General features: G+C 36.9%; 1 protein-coding gene across 1 annotated transcript in view; it reads right to left on the reverse strand.

Annotated features, from left to right (window-relative positions):
• The window catches only part of prex2 (phosphatidylinositol-3,4,5-trisphosphate-dependent Rac exchange factor 2), a 145,956-nt gene that overhangs the window by 1,870 nt on the left and 121,932 nt on the right, over positions 1 to 22,154 (reverse strand). Inside the window, exons 36-39 of the mRNA XM_084398619.1 lie at positions 18,813 to 18,879; positions 16,741 to 16,931; positions 7,157 to 7,259; positions 1,627 to 1,694 (exon numbers count right to left, since the gene is read on the reverse strand). Of these exons, the coding sequence (XP_084254745.1) occupies positions 1,627 to 1,694; positions 7,157 to 7,259; positions 16,741 to 16,931; positions 18,813 to 18,879 (429 nt within the window). The remainder of the gene's footprint in view (positions 1 to 1,626; positions 1,695 to 7,156; positions 7,260 to 16,740; positions 16,932 to 18,812; positions 18,880 to 22,154) is intronic.

Genomic DNA, 22,154 nt, shown 5'->3' on the forward strand with positions numbered 1-22,154 from the left:
GCTGTACTGCAGGAATTCATTTAAAGAATAAATGCCGGACAGCCTTTCCTGAGTCTGTGTCTCGAATAAAACTGTGGTCCGCTTATCACTAGATTTGCATTTTCATAAAGAAACACCAGCCCTTGCCAAGCATCAAATAATAGTGTTATACAGTAGCTGTATAGAGTTTGGAAGGGCGTAATAAAAAAGCGTATTCTTTCTCGCGGGGGGGGGGGGGGGGGGGGGGGGGGCTTGTCTGAAGTTTAAAATCATTGGTTACCCGTAAGCCAATCACATACATTCATTTGTACCAAACATTTTTTATGGGTTAAAGGCATACTATGTCAAACATACAAACATACATATTTTTGTCAAACAGCGACCCCTGGAGTCGTTGTGGAGTACTTGTATTTAACGTTACTGTCGTAAATACCACTCACGCAGAGCCGTCTCTGCACTCACCTTGACTCTTCCAACCGCTCTTTCTTCGTTTTCTTCGTCGACTCTGCCATGATTCACGTCTGAAATGCGTGCTAGTGTCTCCATAGAGGCTGCTACATATGTTGTTGATGTATGTGACGTCGTGCCGTAAAGCAAGTCGTGATTCTCGCGAGATTTGACGCCCTGCCACTCTCAAACTTGCATTGCTGATTTTGCCAGCGGCGTCCCCCCCTGCTTTGCTATCGGGATTATTCGCCCTACTACGAGTTCGTTTAAAATCGGAATGACTTCTAAGCTGTTATGTTAAGGTACAAATCTGGAGGCTAACAATTGGAGGTAAACACTTTTAAAAGCTTACCATTCAGTCATGAAGATTTTCAAACCTTTCATTTAACCATAAACTTTTTAAATTACATTTTAAACATAGACCTAAAAAACAGCCCAAAAATAAGTATGCGCATTAAAGAGCTTTATATTTTTAGTTCACCAAAAAATAATTTACTCACATTCATTCCAAACACTTAAAGCCAGGGACACAGCAAGTCGGTCGGCCGTCGGTCACTTTTGATCCGTTTTTGAGCGACGGTTAGCTCAGTTTTTTGGTGTGTTCCGCACTGTTGACTATTATTGAACGTCATAGTTTTTTGGGATTTTTTTTTGCCCATGTTCTTATTTTCATAATAACATGAGCCGAGTGGAATGAAGAAAGTGATCAGCATGATTGATATTCAAAATGTTAAGCAAGCGCTGCTCTGTTTACGGTTTGTACAGTATATCTGCAGTCCTAATTTCGGTTTCCCTTTTTGAATTATGAAAATAATGACTTACACATGCTAGGTGACAGTCGAATAGTCCTTAGGTGTGTTCAAGCGCAGCTTCTTGGCCGAGACGCAGCAAAAAACACTTGGCCGGGACGCAGTGAAAAACCTCTGCTAGTTATTTGACCTCGGTTTGGTTTAAGGTTTACAGCAAACCCCTCATCAGAATGTTTGAGGCATATCAATATAGAGCTTTAATAATTCTGGAGGGCTACACATTTTTTCTGAAATGTGTAAATCTTCGAACCGTGGCATTTAGGTCTAAAATTATTTCATGCACATTTTGTAAAGGTTAGTGAAAACCACAGTGTGAATGTGAAGGGACTGAAATTGTGTGTGTGTGTGTGTGTGTGTGTGTGTGTGTGTGTGTGTGTGTGTGTGTGGTTACCTTGGCACTGTTGAAGGAGTGCGGTCTCTCACTCCCAGGTTCTTGGCCGAGTTCTGCACTCTTGCTCCCTAAAAAGAGCCATAATTATAAATGACTTGCAGGCCTTTCAGAGCAGTTATTCTTTAAATAAGAATACATATTCTGTGTCCAGTCAGTCAAAGGTGAGAAGTGAGTCATTCACAGAAGCTGTGTTGTAGATTGCTATGGAACCAATATGAAATATCAACTCTAGGAGGAAGAAGTGGAAGAAAAAAAACAGCTAAAATGTCTTTATTAAGGCTGGAATTAAATATTTTAGTTGAATTAATTACATGATATACCAAAATAATGAGTCTAAGATTAATGAACCTAAGATTAATTAATCTTTGATGAGGTAAATTTGCAATGTTTTGCATTCACGTGGTATTTCAAGCGTGAATTACTCTGATGAAAGAAAAACTCCTCATAATTTAATTTATGAACCGGTCAGGAGGCTTGATTAATTGCATTAATGTTTCCATTATGACACAAAATAAATTAATAAAGTAACTGAATAAATTCATGTAATTTACATAATTTAAAATGTCAAACTGACAGTGCAAGTTTTCAAATAATAACTGTATATATACTATATAACAAATTTAAATGTGTGTTTATTTTATTTCAAGTAATGGAAATGTTTTTTTGTATAATAACCCTAATATATTTATATATTTAATAATATGTATAATATTTGATCAAACACCTTTTAAAATGAAATCATCCGATTTCTTTCCAATTTCCGTACCATGGAAAAATGACTTTTTAAAAATAAACGTGCACCATCTGGTCCTTCTATTTTTAAATAATTTATATAATAATTTTCCAGTTCGTTTCCTCGTCAGCCTGCCCTGCCTTCCTTCATAGATGTTGTATCTCATATTTCACAGGAAAAGCGCACTGGTAGAAGATCCTGCCAGCCAGCTGAACCTGTGACTTACAAGCTGCATCTGTCATCCCAGTTCACCAACGCTGACCTTGTCACATGTGTTAGATGGACTTGTTTGTGATCATAAATTAGAATTTAAAACATTCATACTCATACAACGTGTGATTTAGAGGAGCACATCCTGTCCCACGCTAAAATGAATCACAGGCCTGTTTAACACACGGCGCTTTTGCTGCGAGCGGAATCCTATCACGTCAAAATGAAAAACGGCCACCTGCGCCCTGACGTAGGAGCGAAAGCGTGTATCTTGCACATTTTACAAACATAAGCTGTTTCCGCAAATAGCTCTGCAGGTTTGGTTTGACGCGAGGCGTCTCGGCAGGTGCGTCTGGATCAGCATAAACACTGCCGGAGGAAGTCTGGGACTGAAGAACAGGTACTCTGTCTCTCTGATGATCATCAGGCATGGTCAGTCCCTTATCCTGTCATGATAACATCAGCAATTACACCACCAGAGTCACGCCGTTCGCCTACCGCTTTCCTGGGACGTTAAAGGACACGGCTGGACAGAGAGGAGAAGGACTGAGATATGAGAGGGCGAGAACACAATGAGCCGTTGTCTACAGACACGGAGAAGATTATCCAACCACTTGATAACCTTTTCTTCAACAATCGCTTCTCTAAAAATATGGTTAACTCATTTTAGCAGTTCAGCAATTTGGTGTTTATACACAGAAACTCCATAATGGAGCGATTCGTCAGTGTCCCTGTTGCTTCCTCTATGAGTTCCAGGCATTATGATGGATGAGTCTCTTTTAAGTCTCGCTGTGAGGTACGAATCACGAATAATAATAAATAGCCAGCCAGGGGGAGCTCTGATGATAGTCATTCATATTGATATTCATAAACTCATTTTGGAGACCGGACCGGTGCAGGTAAGGACTCATCGCCCACAGGCGGTCCAGAATATAACATGCATTATGAATTCAGCAGATTTAAAACAATAGGTAATGCTGAAATGCAAATATATATCATAAAAATGTATGGCTAGCCTAAAGTATGAAAGTTTAATAGCACAAACATTTTAATGACCTGACCTATGAATGACTATTTCTTAATGCTGTGGTTTTTATTGGGTTCTTGCTTCATATTTTACATGGAACATCAAGTGGAGATCCAAAATCATGACCAAATTAAACTAAAAGTTCCTTAAAACCAAACATTAAAATGTATTAAAACGACCATGAACTGTATAGGCTTACAAATAATGCAAACTATTTAAATGATAATTAAACTATTCGTTTTCATTTATTAAATGTAGAATTAATATTTTACTTATTTATCAGTTCTACGTATTCAAAAATGACTTTGAATACAATTTATATACAACAATATGTGTGTGTGTGTGTGTAAAGTAATTTTAAATAAAAATGTTTTTAATTAATTACAATAAAATTAATTATTGATATTTATTAATAAATGTATTAATACATCGATGAAATATAATAAATTATATAATAAATAAATAGATTATTAATATTTATTAATAAATTGATGCATTTATAAATTATTGATTTGTATATATATATATATATACATATATGTACATATATACATACATACATATATTATATATATATATATATATATATATATATATATATATACACACATATATATATATATATATATATATATATATATATAAATCCAAACATTTTATAAATGCATCATTTAGCCTCACAGCTGAAGTGGAGCACATGAAACGATAATTTATACGCATATATGCAAATCAATAATTAATTTATGCATCAACGTATTATTAATAATCCACACATAAATAAAATGTACTTTATTTTGCTAATATTATTATTTTTACTCCTACTTTTATTACTAAATAATTATTACAATTTGTAACACACACTGGCCGACCCAACAGATGAGGAACACTGCCCTAATATACTCTTCTAAAAGTTTTGTGACCGGTCTTTACCTCTCATGACTCAGGCCCACCTTGAAGTTTCATTCCTTCTGAGCTGACACAGCAACTGTCATAGCCTTCTATTATACAAGTCTCACAGTGCTTAATGATATAAAAGGAGCAGACCCTGTCAGGTCATCCATAACCTCGTGAAGGACGTTCAAGGCTAGTCAGAAAAAGACTAACAATCTTCCCACTTTCTAAATGAAAGGTATAGACACTTCATTTCATGAGCGTTTATCCTCCTCCTTCCAGACTAGCTAACTGGAGGGAGGAAAAGCTTATGCTAATAACCATGTAGAGAAGAAACCAGAAAGCAAACCAAGGCAGTTAAGCTTGTTACATTTCCCAAAATAATTAAACAGTCCTTTGAAAAAAATAAATCCTCCTCGAAATGAACACGGTGGCCTAATGTTTGGATTTTTTTGCAACTGTAATTCCAAGTAAATTAACGGGGTCAGTCAAATTCAGAAAACATTCAAAGCAGAGGTAGATATTAGCTCATCTTTTATTCTGCTGAAATATAGCACTTCAAAACTAAACCATATAAATTAATTTCCCAGTAGAAAATGTAATTAAGAAACAATGGGTTTATACAATCATTTAATACAGCGATGGGAAACTTGGGTCCTGCAACTGTCTCGAGTGCCTTGGCCTCATATGTTTTTTGCAAGCTAATCAAGGTCTTCAGGATTACTAGAAAGCCCTGTAGCTTTTCATCAGAGCTCAACTCTGCAGGATAGTGGCCTTCCAGGACTGAAGTTACCCATCCCTGATTTAGATGGTCAAGGTAACTTCAACCTTATGCACTTTTATGTCCCAGAGGTTGATTTTCTATTAAAAACTAAAAGATTCAGCTTTAAAAAAAAATTCTTATATGAAGATCACATTGAAAGTGATGAGTGAAAAGTTCAATTTTGTCAAATAATGCAAAATATCTTATTTCATTTAACTTAGGATACATTCAGTTCTAGCTATCAAATGAGTCTATCAGAAAATGTCATCATTTGAGATGTGGTGGAAATTATGTGTTGGGAGTATTTATGACTTTGAGAAGAAAAAACAAAAACAATAATTCTCCCGTGAAGTTTGGGGTCAGTACGTTGTTTTTGTTGTTGAAAATAATGCAAGGATGTATTAAATTGATCAGTAAAGACTTTTATAATGTTATAAAGATTTCTATTCCAAATAAATGCTGTTCTTTTGAACTTTCTGTCCATCAAAGAAATGTTACTTGAGAACCAAATCAGCATATTAGAATGATTTCTGAAGGATCATGTGACAATGAATATTGGAGAAATGATGCTGAAAAGCATCATTCAGCTTGGCCAAAACAAGAATTAAGTACATTTTAAAATATGCTACAGGGGTCATGTCATGGATTTTTAATTATCTCAATATGTTTCTTGAGTTTCACTTATAATGTCAATAAAGTGTTTTTGTGATGTAGTGTAAGACATCATAGATCCTATCCAAACGAGCATTGGAGCATGATTGGTGTTTGTTTATAATGAGGAGGACCTTTAGGCTATGAAACTTGCAGGATGTTTTAATAGTACAAAGTCCTCTTATATGTCAAAAGATTAGGAAAATTAGATTTCTTTATGTCATGACTCCTCTAAAGGGTTAGTTCACCCAAAATTATCCCATAATTTACTCAGCCTCAAACCATATAGGTGTATATGACTTTCTTCTTTCAGCCAAACACAATTGGAGTTATATTACAAAATATCCTGGCTCTTCCAAGCTTAATAATGGGAGTGAAAAAAAGCCCAAAAAAGTACATCCATCCATCATAAAAGTAATCCATATGGCTCTAAGGGGTTAATAAAGGCATTCTGAAGCAAAGCGATGCGATTTTGTAAGAAATAAGTGTGTATGTGTCTGCCACTCACGTCCCATTAACATTCACAATAAGAGCTGAGTTCCGGCGTATGACGAAGGTGTAGCTAAGCTTAGGCGAGAGTAGACGCCTCTCACTGTTCAAACAAATACGGCTGGACAACTCTGACATTTCTCTGTAAAAATTCTCATATCAGACTTCTAATTCGTGAGCGGTGTTTTGTTTTGCTCTATCCTCTGCGCTTCTGCATTCGTCAATACGTCATGCGTCGAGTCAGAGGTCGCTCTTCCGCTGGAACTCAACTCACGTATGGAAGCCAGTAATTATAGTTTATAAAGTTATAAATATGGAAATTTTCCGTACAAAAATGCATCGCTTTGCTTCAGAAGGCCTTTATTAACCCCCTGCTTTTGGGCTTCAAAATCTAAACCATTCTCTCTCATTATAAAGCTTGGAAGAGCCAGGATATTTTTTAATATAACTCTGATTGTGTTTGTCTGAAAGAAGAAAGTCAGAAGATGGCTTGAAGGTGAGTAAATTATGGGATAATTTTCATTTTTGGGTGAAATAACCCTTTAAGATAGAAAACAGTTATATTAAATTATAAAATAAATTAGTTAAATGCAGCCTTGGTGAGACTTCTTTCAAAAACATTAAAAGAAAACTTTTGTACGGTACTGTATATACATTGTTGGACATTGTTAGTGGACAAATTAAATAAACTAGAGAGAGTGTAAAAAGTGTGTTAAAAGTCCACAGGGCCAAAAGTGTTGAAGAAACATCCAATAACAGAACATACCTGCTTCCTCATGACGTCAGTGGCCTGCAAGATGCATCGTGGGGGCAAGCCGTGATTCCGGGCCAGAAGAATGGCCTGTTCCAGCGTAACACTTAGTGTACAACTGCAAGACCGGAAAGAAAATACAGGTCTGCATTTAGCACCATACACTCCACATTATAATGTCAGATCAGAGCTGTTTATCAAATACATAAGTATTTCATAAAGTATTCAGATGCTGATTGCAGCAATAGCAAAAATGAGGGGTAAAACACCACTCAAGTGTATTGAGGGAAAACAAATCTGATCAGAGACCACTTTCCGCTTGCCATGTTCTAATTGAATTAATTACGCTGAGACGATTTTAATTAATAATTTAATTATAAAACAGAGAAGCTAAATAAATAGGACTAAATTCTGATTACAGCATTTAAGAGGAGGACAGATTCTGGCTCTACTGGGAAAGTCGAGGCATTTAACAAGCTTGCGCGGTCCGGGCTGGTGTCTCATCCGTCTGTGTCAGAGCCTGGCTAACATGAAGACCTGTCAGATGTGCTTTCATTCCAGCTTGATGAAGCATGACATGCGCTTTCATTCTCTGAGAACATGTGTCTGCCACTCACGTCCCATTAACATTTGAACAGACAGTCAAAGGGTAGCGTGGCCAAACAGGTGTGAGAGACATACACTCCACTGCATCGTTCTGAAATTGAAGAGTCCCAAGACACCAATAAACAGGTGAACTATAAGCATGCAGTCTCTAAAAGAGCCAAAGACCACTAGATAGGAGTGGGAAAGGAGCCAATCAGGACAAAAGATCTGATAAACAAAATCCTCCCGAATAAGAGGCCAATATAACTTTATGAGCTAATAACTAATAACTCCTTTCCATAACCATGTGATGTATGAACAACCTACTCAACCTAATAATCTCCAATCTAAAGATGAAACCTTTACAACCCACTCGCAATAATCACGAAAATCCCATTAGATAGCAAAAACACTAGGCTGTGCAATAACTCCTTTATTTATTAATATATTTCTTTCTTTCATAAAGCTTTCTGAGGAACAATGAGCAGCGCATGACCTAAAAAGACCTAATCCAAATGACCAATCTAAGGAAACATTTACACAACAGTGATGTACTAAAAACGGAAAGGTTTTCACTCTGCATGTTTCACATAAATACAACAACGCTGTCAAAACAACCCCCCGTTCACATGGATCGGCGAAAACGATGACACTTTGTAAAGAAACACTACGCGCCTTTAGACTGAACACGTAATACGCATGATGCCACTGTTTTCACAAATTCGCTTTTTTGTAGTTTACACAGAGATGATAATGCTGTCATTTTCAAAAACATTTCAGGCCCCCAAAGCGCCGTTGTTGTGTAAATGAATAGCCAAAAACATATCAAAAGTTTTCCGTTTTTAGTTGAAAACAGTGTAGTGTAAACAGCCAGCCCGATCTCACGGGAAAACGTACAAATTCTACAAGGTGGCTTATTCGTACGAATTCATACGACCTGACTCGTACGAATTTTGCAAAATCGTACATATTTTACGAATTTTACGAATTGGCCAATTCGTATGAATTCATACGAATGACCTACCCCTGACCCCGCCCCTAAACCTACCCATCACGTGGGTTTAGACAAATCGTACAAATTCGTACGAGTGAGGTCGTACGAATTAGTACGAATTAGCCAACTTTTTATCATTCGTACGAATTCGTACGAATTGGTCGTGAGATAGCGTTGAAACAGCCCCTAAATGACGACTTATTTAGGGAGATATCAAACTATTTTAGTTCTACCAGAAAGACTCGGGAGATAAAATGATGTAACGAAGCATACATTTATTGACAGCTCAGCAAGCATTATTATAAAGTTATTTGGCGTAAGCCCCGTCCATAGTTCGTAATCCAAGGGTAGCGGATCTGCATCTCCTGCCTGAAGACGAAGGCAGGGGCGCAGCCGACCCCCCTGGGAGGTAAAGACAGGACCATCCTGGTGGCGAACTCAAACATGTGTAAGTACCGATCTTTTATACGAAAAGTATAAAAACGTGATTGGATAGTAATGAAGGTAATAAGTGACGAAGTAATTGAGTCTTCCTGGCAGAACTTAAGCTAAAGCTTTCATATCTGATAAACAATGAAGCAATCAATAAAAAAGTAAATATCTGACACTGCTCATTTTTTTTTTTTGTATACCTGTGGGGAAACTAGTGAGCTGAGCTTTAACACAATGACTATACAGAATCCGTCAAAAAGACATTTGGTTATTTGGACATTTGGTAGCTTGTCCACATCCATGATGCATCATCCTGACATTTCCATCTCGTTTTTGGTGATATATTATATACATGTTCACAGGCTTTTTACCGGCAGAGGTGTCAGTTGTGTTATATGGCTCTCATCTGTGAATTCAATCATTCAGTTCTTCTGAAGTGAGAACAGCACTGACCTTTGGCTCAGGTAAAAGAGATTTTTTTTTGTTGATCTCAGTATGCAGATAGTGAAAATTCTAGCTATCACACTAGAAAATATGAAACTTACTGGGTGATGGATTTGTTTTCTGTGCCTTTGTAATAAGTGCATCTGAATTCGGTGCTTGTTTCACTCTTTGATTGTCTGCCCTTGGCAACAAATCGGTTACTTTCTGCTGACTATGTCGAAATACACCGGATGCTAAGGTGTATTTTACCCTCAATTGCTTTTCTCAGATCGATCCTTTTGATTTATAATAGAGAAATAAACATGATACAAAGATTTCAGTCAGCAATCGCCAGTGTTCTTCACATGGGCCATTGATACTGAACAGTCATTTTAAACTTCAAGGACACGTCATGACGCAGCAAAGAGAGGTGAATCTCACTAAAGTGTAGGCTTGATTCATGTATTTCCGTTACGCTGATAGACACACATATACTGAGTGTCAAGGGCACTGCGTGACCTCTTAACTACGCCTCGATATTGATCCTTCGCAGTGTTTTATGGCTGATTGAGCTGTCCCGTCGCTTCTCAGCCGTAGCGTTCCTACTGTTACTTAATTGCTTGAGGGAATGCTGCTCAAACGCAAGCGTAAAGGCCCTTACACACTCACGTCATACGCCACTTTGACCTCCACATGACAAGCATTAAAGAAAGCATCACTGAAGAATAATTATATGTGGTTGCTAGCAAGCATGTGGGAAGAGCTAACTATATAGTAAAATTGTGAAAGCAAAAACAGTGTTATTTTAGTTGTTTTTTTTTTCTTGTCATTTTATCGTGTTTTTGTAAAAAAAAATTGTTGTTTTATATATTTCTGCATAGCTTTAGCTTACTTTTGCTTTAGTTTAAGTAATTTAGTACTTCAATTTATTTCTGTCAGTTGCCAAGCCAACATTACAGTGATGTACAGTAACAAAGTATTTCTCCTTCATTACCGTATAAGTATTTTTAAGTAATTTTACTTCACTACATTCCAAGGCATAATATCTTACTTTGGTCACACTTTAGATTAGGGTCCAATTCTCACTATTAACTAACCATTAACTACAACTTTTGCCTCAATAAACTTCTTATTAATAGTTAGTAAGGTAGTTATTAAGTTTAGGTAATGGGTAGGATTAAGAGATGTAGAATATGGTCATACAGAATAAGGCATTAATATGTGCTTTATAAACTAATAAACAGCCATTATCCTAGTAATATGCATGCTAATAAGCAACTAGTCAACAGTGAGAATTGGACCCAAAGTGTTACCCTTACTTTTTATTGCACAACATTCCATAAAAACATATTGTTCCTCGTTATTTCGAACGGAAGAAATCGCCACCCTCCTGAGACGTAAGAGCGATGTCCGATTCGTGAAGCTGATTACTTTGAATGAATTTGTTGAACTGGTTCACAAATAACACTGAACGACTTTTTTATAGTATATAAAAGTTTCCATTAAAAAAAATAATAATAAAAAAAAACTATATAGTATATTTCGCTTGTTGGCACACTTGAATTATCAGTAACTTAAATAGATTTTTTTTTGTATATTAAAGTTTGATAGTGTATAATACGTGTTTGTAATAAAATAAAAAGTTTGCTTATTTGCAATACATATTAAATGTATGCACAAATCATTATTATTAGTTGCTGACTATAGGCTACTGACTTGATTGGCTAAAATAAATATATTGGTTCAGTGATCAGTACTTTGTACTTTTAATACTTAAGTATATTACGAATCAAGCACTATTGCACTTTTACTCAAGTAAATCCAAAAATGAGTAGGCTATACTTAAAGTCTGCTAAATTGGAACAGCTAATTTTGTACTTAATGTACCGGTAGGCTACTTTAGTTATCTGGGAATAGTGCTGAAGTTCAACTAAAGATATACTTAAGTAGGCCTATATTTGATTGTGCTTAAGTGGAACTATTGCAAGTATACTTTAGATACATTTTAAATGTCTTACATTAAAGAGTGATATTATACAGAAGTCATACTATCCTTAACTAATAGTGATATTAAAACACATTTTAGGCTCAATATTAATAAATGTGCATTGTCCAATAAAGTTGCATATTTATATCAGTAACTCTCAAGCGATATCTTAGTAAAAATGTTAATCGATTTGTAGTATACTTAGTATGAAATAAATGTATTTTAAATATATTTTGGGATTGCTTTTTTTCAGTAGGGTCCTTAAATTGTTTAATGCATCAGTGCTAGCGCTTTAAAGCGAGACACAATTTCAGGGCAGATCAGAGATGCTTTGCCATCACAGCAGAGGTGGGAGCCACAGCAGGAGCTGCGCACTATGGAGAATCAAAGCTGGCCTGAGGCAAGACCTGTGTGAAGGCATTTATTGGCTCTTTATAAAATAAGCACTCTGAACTCTTCTGCTGATGAATAAAATGTGGAAGAGACTCATCAAACGTGTCTGGTATTCTCAGCGGAGGACACTTATATGCTTATATACACAGTCAGCAACTTACAGCCAGCAGATGTGAATGTCTAAATTACACACTTAAATGTGACTCTGGGACTAGACAGATGGACTAGAGAGACAATAAATGGGAGAAAAAGATATTGGTCTTAATAGATGAATATAATGAAAGATCATATATCCTAAGTTGGTGATTTAAGCGCTTTTATTGAGCTCTGTAGAGACCCATGAATGTTTCATTGGACTATGCATGCTTCAAGAGTAGGACAGATGGTTAAAGTACACAAAAAAGAATGTTACTGAATTCAAGCATTACATGTCCCCCCCCCCCCCCCCCCACGTTTTGGGAACTTTGACACATTTAACTCTTATCAGTAAGAGTATCTATCCTATTTAATTCACATTACCTCATTGTGACTGATGTTTCTGAACAATGCATGGCATCATTGACATATAAATATATTCATTTGTCTGACACCTAAAAGTTAAGGAAGTTCAGATCGAGACGGACTGGAAACCTGTGGTTCTGAAAGTCACAGTGTTTTCCTAGAGCACTGCTCATTTACAGCACTTCAATACGTCAAGGAAAATGTGATTTCACATTATATGGCCATTTTAAACTGTGTTCTTACTCTCCCTATTTGGGAGGAACCAGTAAACTTAGAACAACTTTATACTGAAATTGGACCACCGCAACACCTTGGCGAAAGAGCACTTTAAAGCTTGTGCCTCCATTTAATTTAATTAAAAGCAGGAACTGGCACATTTTGGCTGTTGATTGAGGCCGTTTGGCAAACAAAAATGTATATAAATAGTAGCGCATAATAAAATGCTGATGCTCTGCATTTGATGCCATACTGGTTTTAATATGTCAGGATAACCACATCTGACATCCTTCTCCATGGAACTAATTTCATAAACTCTCACATACGTTAAATATTACATATTATAGCAACTTGAATTTGGCTACTACTAAAATGGACTATAAATATGAAAAACATTTCCCAAACCATGTTTTGCACAGAATTATCTAGAACTATCATTTGGTTATGAGCAAACACAGGTTAAATAGAGAGAGTGTTTGATGAAGGCATGTTTAGAGGGGTGAACAGGACAGAATTCACCGTATCTGTGGCAGGTCTGAGCACCTGCGGCTTCACTAAAGCTGAGATGTGGCCTGTAATTGCTCTGGCGTACAAATGTGAGTTAGTCACACCTAAACCAACACACACAATGCTGAAAACATTTCATGCTGCTTTTTCAATACACTGCAGTAAAGAGCCACTCAAAGAGCAGCATGCATGTGTAGGGCCTTGAAATTGAGATCGAAATATCGTTCCAGCAACATATGATGCTAATAAAAAGTAAACACCCTCCTGTTATTTTCCACATCCTGAGAATTATTACCAATACCAAAACCAATAGACACAGATTATTACAAAATAAATTTGTGTGTTCACACTTGGCATGTTTGGTTCAATTAAAACGAACCCTAGTGCGATTGCTCTGTTAGTGCGGTTCATTTGAAGAAGTGTGAATGCCGCCATTTGAACCCTGGTGCGCACCAAACAAGCGAACCGAGCACGAACACATTTGCAACGAGCACATTTATCCCGGTACACAGTATTGTTTTGGATGTTTGGTAAGTTCCGTCTTGAAATATACATCATAAAAGATGACCAATCAGGTTGTGAATCTATCCCCATGCCTTCATGCTCTGTATTTTTAGGTTCGGTGTTAAATATGGCAATGTGAACGCTAAGTGGACCAGAACTAAATGTTTTTTTGTTTTTGTTTTGTTTTCTTGCGAACCGAACTACAAGTGTGAGCACACCGTAAAAGCTAATATCTCAGAAGAAAAAAAGCCATGATTTGAAGGTTTTGTGGATGGTTGCCAGGGTGTTGCTATGCAGTTGCTTAAAGGTTCTGCTTCTGTTAAGGAGATGTTAGCACATTCACTGGCTCTGCCCCACTGGGAACAGCCCCTATTTGGTCAAATGAAGGTGAAAGATCCTTCCAAGCAGATTTGTGACAAAGGTATTCAAAATTCCCAGCTATCGCAAGTATATAAAAAATAATGCCAATGAATATATCGCAAAGCACTATAAAGCCCCTATTACAAACGAGAACAAATTTAAATCTTCTCAGAACTGGCTGTCCTCCCAAACTCAGTATCTAGGCAAAACGAGCTGGAGAAAGTGATGCCACCAAGAGGGCTATAAAAAATGTAAAGAGTTACAGTCCTCCAGACAGTGATGTGAGAAACATCAGTAAAAAAAAAAAAAAACAAGAATACTCATTCTGAACCAACAAGGATGGTTTCCTGGAGTGACCCAGCTAAAAAGAAAAATCTTTGGAATGACTTTGCAATTCAAAAACGTTTCCCATCCAACTTGGGCAATTTTGCTAAGAAAAGTGGTTTCAAATTTCAGTGTCAAGATGTGCCCAAAAAAACTCTGCTGCCAAATGAGATTATAATAGTGCAATAATAGTGGAGGCAAATGCCATGGTTGTGCATCATTAAGAATTGAATTGAGAATGCTTTTCCTAAATTTGAATTGAACTTAAAATTATGTAAGAATTGAATTGTTATAATTGAAATTCAAATATAAATTTAAGAAAGTAGAATTACAATTTAACATTCATAATAAGTGTTAAAAAATAATAATAAATAAACACTTAAAAAGACGTTTTACAGGCCTTTATGGACTGGGGTGGATGAACACTTCCACTTCCTGTCATTCAAATTCCAGTTCAACTTCCTGTGAGGTGTGGGCAATTCAATTACAATTCCAAATAATGAATTGAATTCCATCAATGTAAGTCAATATACACTGCGGTTCAAAAGTTTGGGGTCAGTATTTTTTTTTTTGTCAGCAAGGGTGGATTAAATTGATCAAAAGTGACAGTAAAGACTTTTACATTGTTACAAAACAAATCTATTTTAAATAAATTATGTTTTTGGCTACACTTTATTTTAAGGTCTACTTGTTGCAGTGTAATTACTAAGTAATTAACAACATGTACTTTCTATAGGGTTACAATTAGGGGTTGGTTTAGGGTTAGTTGCAACTAATTATGCATCATTTACTGTTAATATACACATATGGTGACAAGTCTGCATACAGGCAGGAGGTTAAACAGCTGGCTGTCTGGTGCAGTCATAACAACCTGGAGCTAAACACACTCAAAACAGTGGAGATGAGAGTGGACTTCAGGAGAAACCCCCCAGCACTCCCTCCTACTTATCATCATGAACAGCACTGTGGCTGCAATGGAGTCATTCAGGCTCATGGGCTCTACCATCTCTCAGGATCTGAAGTGGGACAATCACATTGACCTCCATTATGAAAAAAGCCTTCCTTCACCAGCTGAGGAAGTTCAACTTGCCACAGGCGCTGCTGATGAAGTTCCACTCAGCCATCACTGAGTCTGTCCTCTGGACTTCCATAACTGTCTGGTTTGGCTTGGCAACAAAATCAGACATCCGAAGACTACAGAGAACGGTTCTGACAGCTGAAAGGATTATTGGTGCTCCCCTGCACACCCTCCAAGAACTGAATACATCGAAAGTTAGAAAAAGAGCTCAGAAATCACTCTGGATCCCCTCACATCCAAGCCACCTTCTCTTTGAACTTTTGCCATCTGGCAGTCGCTACATAGCACCAGAACAGCCAGGCACGAGAAAAGTGTCTTCCCCCAGGCAATCTACCTCATGAACAGTTAAATGTTCTCCGCACTGTGCAATGATAATGTACAATATCTATTAAGAAATGTAAATTGAGCACCAAATCAGCATATTAGAATGATTTCTGAAGGATAATGTGACTGTTTTTACTGTTTCATCAAATGAATGCAGTCTATTTGATCTTAAGAGACATCTTTCAAAAACATAAAAAATATTACTGATCCCAAGTCAATGAGATATTTTCAACAAAATCAGAATATTTGAGGAATATCAATATAGTGCTGAATTTCAAGCACTATAATAACGAGGTCCACAAAGGATGAATACTCCTTATAGGCACTATATAGGGACACACAGAGACAAATAGAAGCACAAGAAATTGAAAATAACTAAGCAAAGCAATTTGGTGAAATAAGTATGTCAGCTCTCGCTGATACTAAAAGAGGACTTGAGATTAATAACATGCATTCCTTCAGTGGAGATTCACAAATGAACCTTTAGAGAAATGGAGCTGTCTGGATCATCTCTGAAATTGTGGATTAAGCGAGAAAATTCTATATTTAGAACTGAGATGCTGAGTATTCATAATTGCATTGGATGAATGATTAGTGCAGAAAAAGGTATTTATGGAATGATACATGAGCATGTAATGAGGATTATTACATATTCATGCAGAAGAGGAAATTGAATATTAGATGGTATGAGGAAGAGAGATTGGATATAGGAAAACTGCAATAGAACTATCAAGATAACCCCCCCAAAAATCCACCAAAACAGAAGAAAGATTGAGGCTGCAGAGAAGAAAACAGGATAAAAGACATAAGTGACAGGAAGTAAATTGCTCCGAGCTACAGACAGAAAGGAAAAAAGACAGGGGAGGAAAAAACAGAAGCGTTCCACTTAGAGTCCCTGGCGAATGCCTGATGCCTGTCGGACAGAAGGGAACAGAGGAGTTTGAGTGTATGTGTGTGTAACCCAGACTGACCGGTGTACTCCGCTGTTACACATGACGATGTGACACGCTCCCAGGCGGCTGCAAAGCTCCGAGGCCACGGTGAGCAGCCCGACTCCAGACGCTCCACAGGCTGTGAACTGACATGCAGCCGTCCGCCGACACGAGATAAAACTTTCCATCAACCTGTACAACTCATCCAGAGCATTAAGAGGACGCATCAGCTACAAAGAGGGAGAGAGTAAAAGAAAGATTCCATGTTAAAGAGATAGTTCACCCAAAAAAATTATAACTCTGTCATTATTTAATCACTCTCATGATGTTCCAAACTCATATTTTTCTGTGTCCATTGAACACAAAAAGAGAAATTCTAAAATCTAGAATCATCACGCTTTTCCATACAATGACAACTCTCTCTTAACTGAGAGCAACTTGCACTTGCCATTGTTTAGTTTCAAGATGTACACCAAATGTCCTAATTTAACTAAGGCCTACTCCTGGCTTAAGTTAAGCCCGATCTGTGAAACCTGGCCCTGAAGTAAAATGATAATGCTGTATGAAGAACAGGCTGAAATGTATTCCAGTGAGAGACTTCTGTCCTTCCATTGACAGTCCATGCAACTACCACTTTGATGTGTCTTCTTGCAGAAGCTGAAACGTGCTGCGTAACATGAGAATGAACCTCATTGGTTCTTGAGGAAGCTGAAACGTGCTGCGTAACATGAGAATGAACCTCATTGGTTCATGAGGAAGCTCAAATGTGCTGCATAACACACGGGAATGAACCTCATTGGTTCTTGAGGAAGCTCAAACATGCTACGTAACATGAGAATGAACCTCATTGGTTCTTGAGGAAACTCAAATGTGCTGCATAACACATGAGAATGAACCTCATTGGTTCTTGAGGAAGCTCAAACGTGCTACGTAACATGAGAATGAACCTCATTGGTTCTTGCAGAAGCTGAAACGTGCTGCGTACCATGAGAATGAACCTCATTGGTTCTTGAGGAAGCTCAAACGTGCTGCGTAACATGAGAATGAACCTCATTGGTTCTTGCAGAAGCTGAAACGTGCTGCGTACCATGAGAATGAACCTCATTGGTTCATGAGGAAGCTCAAATGTGCTGCATAACACACGGGAATGAACCTCATTGGTTCTTGAGGAAGCTCAAACATGCTACGTAACATGAGAATGAACCTCATTGGTTCTTGAGGAAACTCAAATGTGCTGCATAACACATGAGAATGAACCTCATTGGTTCTTGAGGAAGCTCAAACGTGCTACGTAACATGAGAATGAACCTCATTGGTTCTTGCAGAAGCTGAAACGTGCTGCGTACCATGAGAATGAACCTCATTGGTTCTTGAGGAAGCTCAAACGTGCTGCGTAACATGAGAATGAACCTCATTGGTTCTTGCAGAAGCTGAAACGTGCTGCGTACCATGAGAATGAACCTCATTGGTTCTTGAGGAAGCTCAAACATGCTACGTAACATGAGAATGAACCTCATTGGTTCTTGAGGAAACTCAAATGTGCTGCATAACACACGAGAATGAACCTCATTGGTTCTTGAGGAAGCTCAAACGTGCTACGTAACATGAGAATGAACCTCATTGGTTCTTGCAGAAGCTGAAACGTGCTGCGTACCATGAGAATGAACCTCATTGGTTCTTGAGGAAGCTCAAACGTGCTGCGTAACATGAGAATGAACCTCATTGGTTCTTGAGGAAGCTCAAATGTGTTGCATAACACACGAGAATGAACCTCATTGGTTCTTGCCGAATCTCAAACGTGCTGCGTAACACGAGAATAAATCTCATTGGTTCTTACAGAAGCTCAAACGTGCTGCATAACACGATAATTAATCTCATTGGTTTTTGAATTGTCAAAGTGGTAGTTGCGTAGCTGTAAATGGAGGGACAGAAAGCTCTCAGATTTAAACAGAACTAACCGTTTAATGACAGAAAGGCCATGTTTAAACTCTGCAGGTTACTTTTGTCATTATTTAGAATTAACAAATGCATTTGATAAATAACTAGGTTCACTCTTCTTTCTTAATCACAGATTTTCCACGAGTCCCTGCAGATTGTATGATGGTACATACCTTGTCTATAAAAGCCGCTTTGGGAGCCGAGCTGGGGGGAAGGTTTGATTTATCCAGATAAAAGGCCCTATGGAGGAATAATAAAGACATGTTAGTGTAAGCAGTGAACATACAAACTGTAGACACATGATTGCATACACAAGAACACAGGATGTGCTGTAAAACGTAATTTGGGATTTGATTTATCTTTTACATAAAAAGAAAGCTGGTTGTAAAGATTCTTTTTTCTACAAACAAAGCAGCTGGGAATTCTATTTTAAAACAACACAAATCTACATTACTTTGGGATTCGTTCCAGATGACAATTACTGCCTGCAGTACCAATAACAGACATAGGTGGCAGTAGAGTAGTTGAAAGAGAATGAATTCTGCATATGGGGAATATATCCAAATATCATTCTTTTTCCAATTTTAAATCAAAATATCACACTTTTATTGTAAAAGAGTCATGGCAGAACTGCCTGCTCTGTGGTTCTGGTTTTGTTGCATATTGCAGCACATGTTTATTGTCAGGTAAATTAATCCACCATCTGCATCCTAGCCAGGGAGAGATTTATCACGATAATATTCTCGTTTGACACACCATTAATATTATTGTTAATTAGTAAAATATAGTAATCATTCGCTGATTGGAGCAGATGATATGAAAATTGTGGCACTATTAAAGACTATTAATAAAGCCAAATTATGTTAACAAATACACACACACTCTCTCTCTCTCTCTCTAAGAAACAAACACACACATGCATGGAGTCTTGAGCTGCCATCATTTCTAACTCACCCTGCATACTAATTAAGGCAGCTTATGTTAGTGTAATGGGGGAAGCATTAAGTAAAGTTCTTTAGAAACACCAAGAGGCCATCAGCTTAAAGCACTAAGAGCTTAAATCACTAAGAGCTTAAATCACTTAAATCACTGATTTACAAAAGGATTTTCATCATCATTTCATTAAGCAGCACCCAACATATAATGCAAAGAGCAAACAAACACGAATGGAGGTTAATTGGCTCAGAAACATCCATCAAGGCCTCTAAGCTCTGATTCAGCAGCTGGTAGACTTTGATTGCAGCCATTTCAATGCAGTGTAATAAACAGGAATGTCTGTGATCCTGGTATATTATTGTTTCAAATTACATATCTAAAGCTAAATCTTACTTTAGACCTTTGCCAGCTTTCTGGGTAAAATAACAGTCGGAGGTTTACCATCTAATTAAAAAAACAACAATTAAATCAATAAAGTCAGTCTGATCAAATATTACATACAGTATACTGTACACACACCACAATTTGTAATCAAAAGTAACAGTACTGTAAATACTTTAACATTATATATATATTTCAAATAAATGCTGTTCTTTCAATCGAAAAAATTCATCTGTTTTCACAAAAATATTAAGCACAACTGTTTTAAACATTGATAATAATAAGAAATGTTTCTTGAGCAGCAAATCAGCATATTAGAATGATTTCTGAAAGATCATGTGACACTGAAGACTGGAGTAATGCCTGCAGATTCAATATGCCATCAGAGAAATAAATTAAATTTTATAATAGAAACATTAAAATGTGATCATAATGTCTTTTTAATGCTTGTTGAGCGTATAAAACTTCAAAGACATTAAACAAATATTTCCAACTCCAAACTTTTGGACGTCTGTGTGTATTTTAGTAATATCATATTTACATGAATCAATATTATGATTCTTTATTTTACAATTTAATTTTTACATGCAAAACAGTTACAAGATATGATTCAACCTTTCTAAAATGTATAGTGCTCTAATATTTACTGACCCTGACTACAACAGAGTGTGTTGAAAAGAAAGAAAAGGAGACCAGGCAAAAAGAAAATGGACTCCGTAATTTCAGTCAAGAAGACAAATGCCTCACAGACTGCCGACACAAGACCTTCACAATCCAGCAGTTCTGTGCCGGCTGCTTGTTCATTTTTGTGAATTCTCAGTCTCTGAAATTTCAGTCCGTCACCCTTCCTGCAGATGGCCTGAAGTCTCAGAATAAGCCATGGTCACATCCATCAGCAAAGTCTCCAAAGATGTCCTTGCCTGGACATATCCGAGCAGGATTTGAAAAGTGCTCTGTAACACTCAGTTCGACTGAATCTATCAAGGCAAGACTAGAGAGATTCTTTATGAAATGAAAGCTCTTCAACACCCGTAAAAAAAAGTTGTGCTAGACCAGTTAAAGTTCATAAGTCACTATGGTTCACGTCCTGATTTATCCACACCAGTACAGTTTCATGTAATGTGCCCCTCACTTCAGACTGTGACTAAAGGGTCCACTGATTTAAAACAATAGCCCGCTATGCTTCTCAAAGTTCTACGTACCAGATGGGCAGAACGGGTCTTCACGCATCGAAAACCAAACAGACAAGTTTGGCGGGCTCAAACAGCACCAGATGGAGCTGACGATTTATGTCACTAGATCAATCGCCCATCCGCTGTTCAGTTTCACGGCAGAGACAACAACTCACTGTTGAGAAACACTGCATTGACAGGGGGTGTGCGTTAACTTATATTTAGGGGCATGAGATTTTCCCACAAAATCCCATCCTGAATGTTATCTTTTAGATATTTTATTTGGTAACACTTCATTTTACAGTGTCCTTGTGACATGTAGTTACTGTATAAATTATGCATTGTTACATGCAACTAACCCTAAACTAACCCCTATTCCTGACCCTGCCTAACCCTATAAGTGCATGTAGTTAATTATTATTACTCAGTACTTAAATGTAGAATTACACTGTATAACACGGACATCCTAAAATAATGTTATTAAATAAAATGTTATTTCAATACTAAAAAGAATACCATGGTACATGTCTAAAAAAATAATTAATATGATACTTGTCAAAAAATATATAGTGTAGTTAGCAATGACAAAGAAAGATAGAAAGAAAAAATACTGTGTACCTATAGTGATTTCATCAGATGGTACATGGTGTTTTGACATTTTGACATATGAATATGAAATATAACCTAATTCATGTTCAATCACATATGTGCATTACCGTTCAAACACTTGGGGTCAGTAACTTTTTTGTTTGTTTGTTTGTTTGATTTGAAAGACAGAAAGAAATATTTGTATGCAGCAATAATACATTAAACTGATCAAAAGATTACTGACAGTAAAATAAATTATAATGTTACAAAAGATTTGTTTTAAATAAATGCTGTTCATTAAACTTCCTACTCATCAAAGAATCCTGAAAAAACAATCAGTTTCCATGAAAATATTAAGTAACACAACTGTTACAATAATTAGAGTAATAAATGTTTCTTGAGCATCAAATTATTACAATGATTTCTGAAGGATCATCT

This window comes from Rutilus rutilus (genome assembly GCF_951802725.1).
Source record: "Rutilus rutilus genome assembly, chromosome: 24".
NCBI lineage: Eukaryota > Metazoa > Chordata > Actinopteri > Cypriniformes > Leuciscidae > Rutilus > Rutilus rutilus.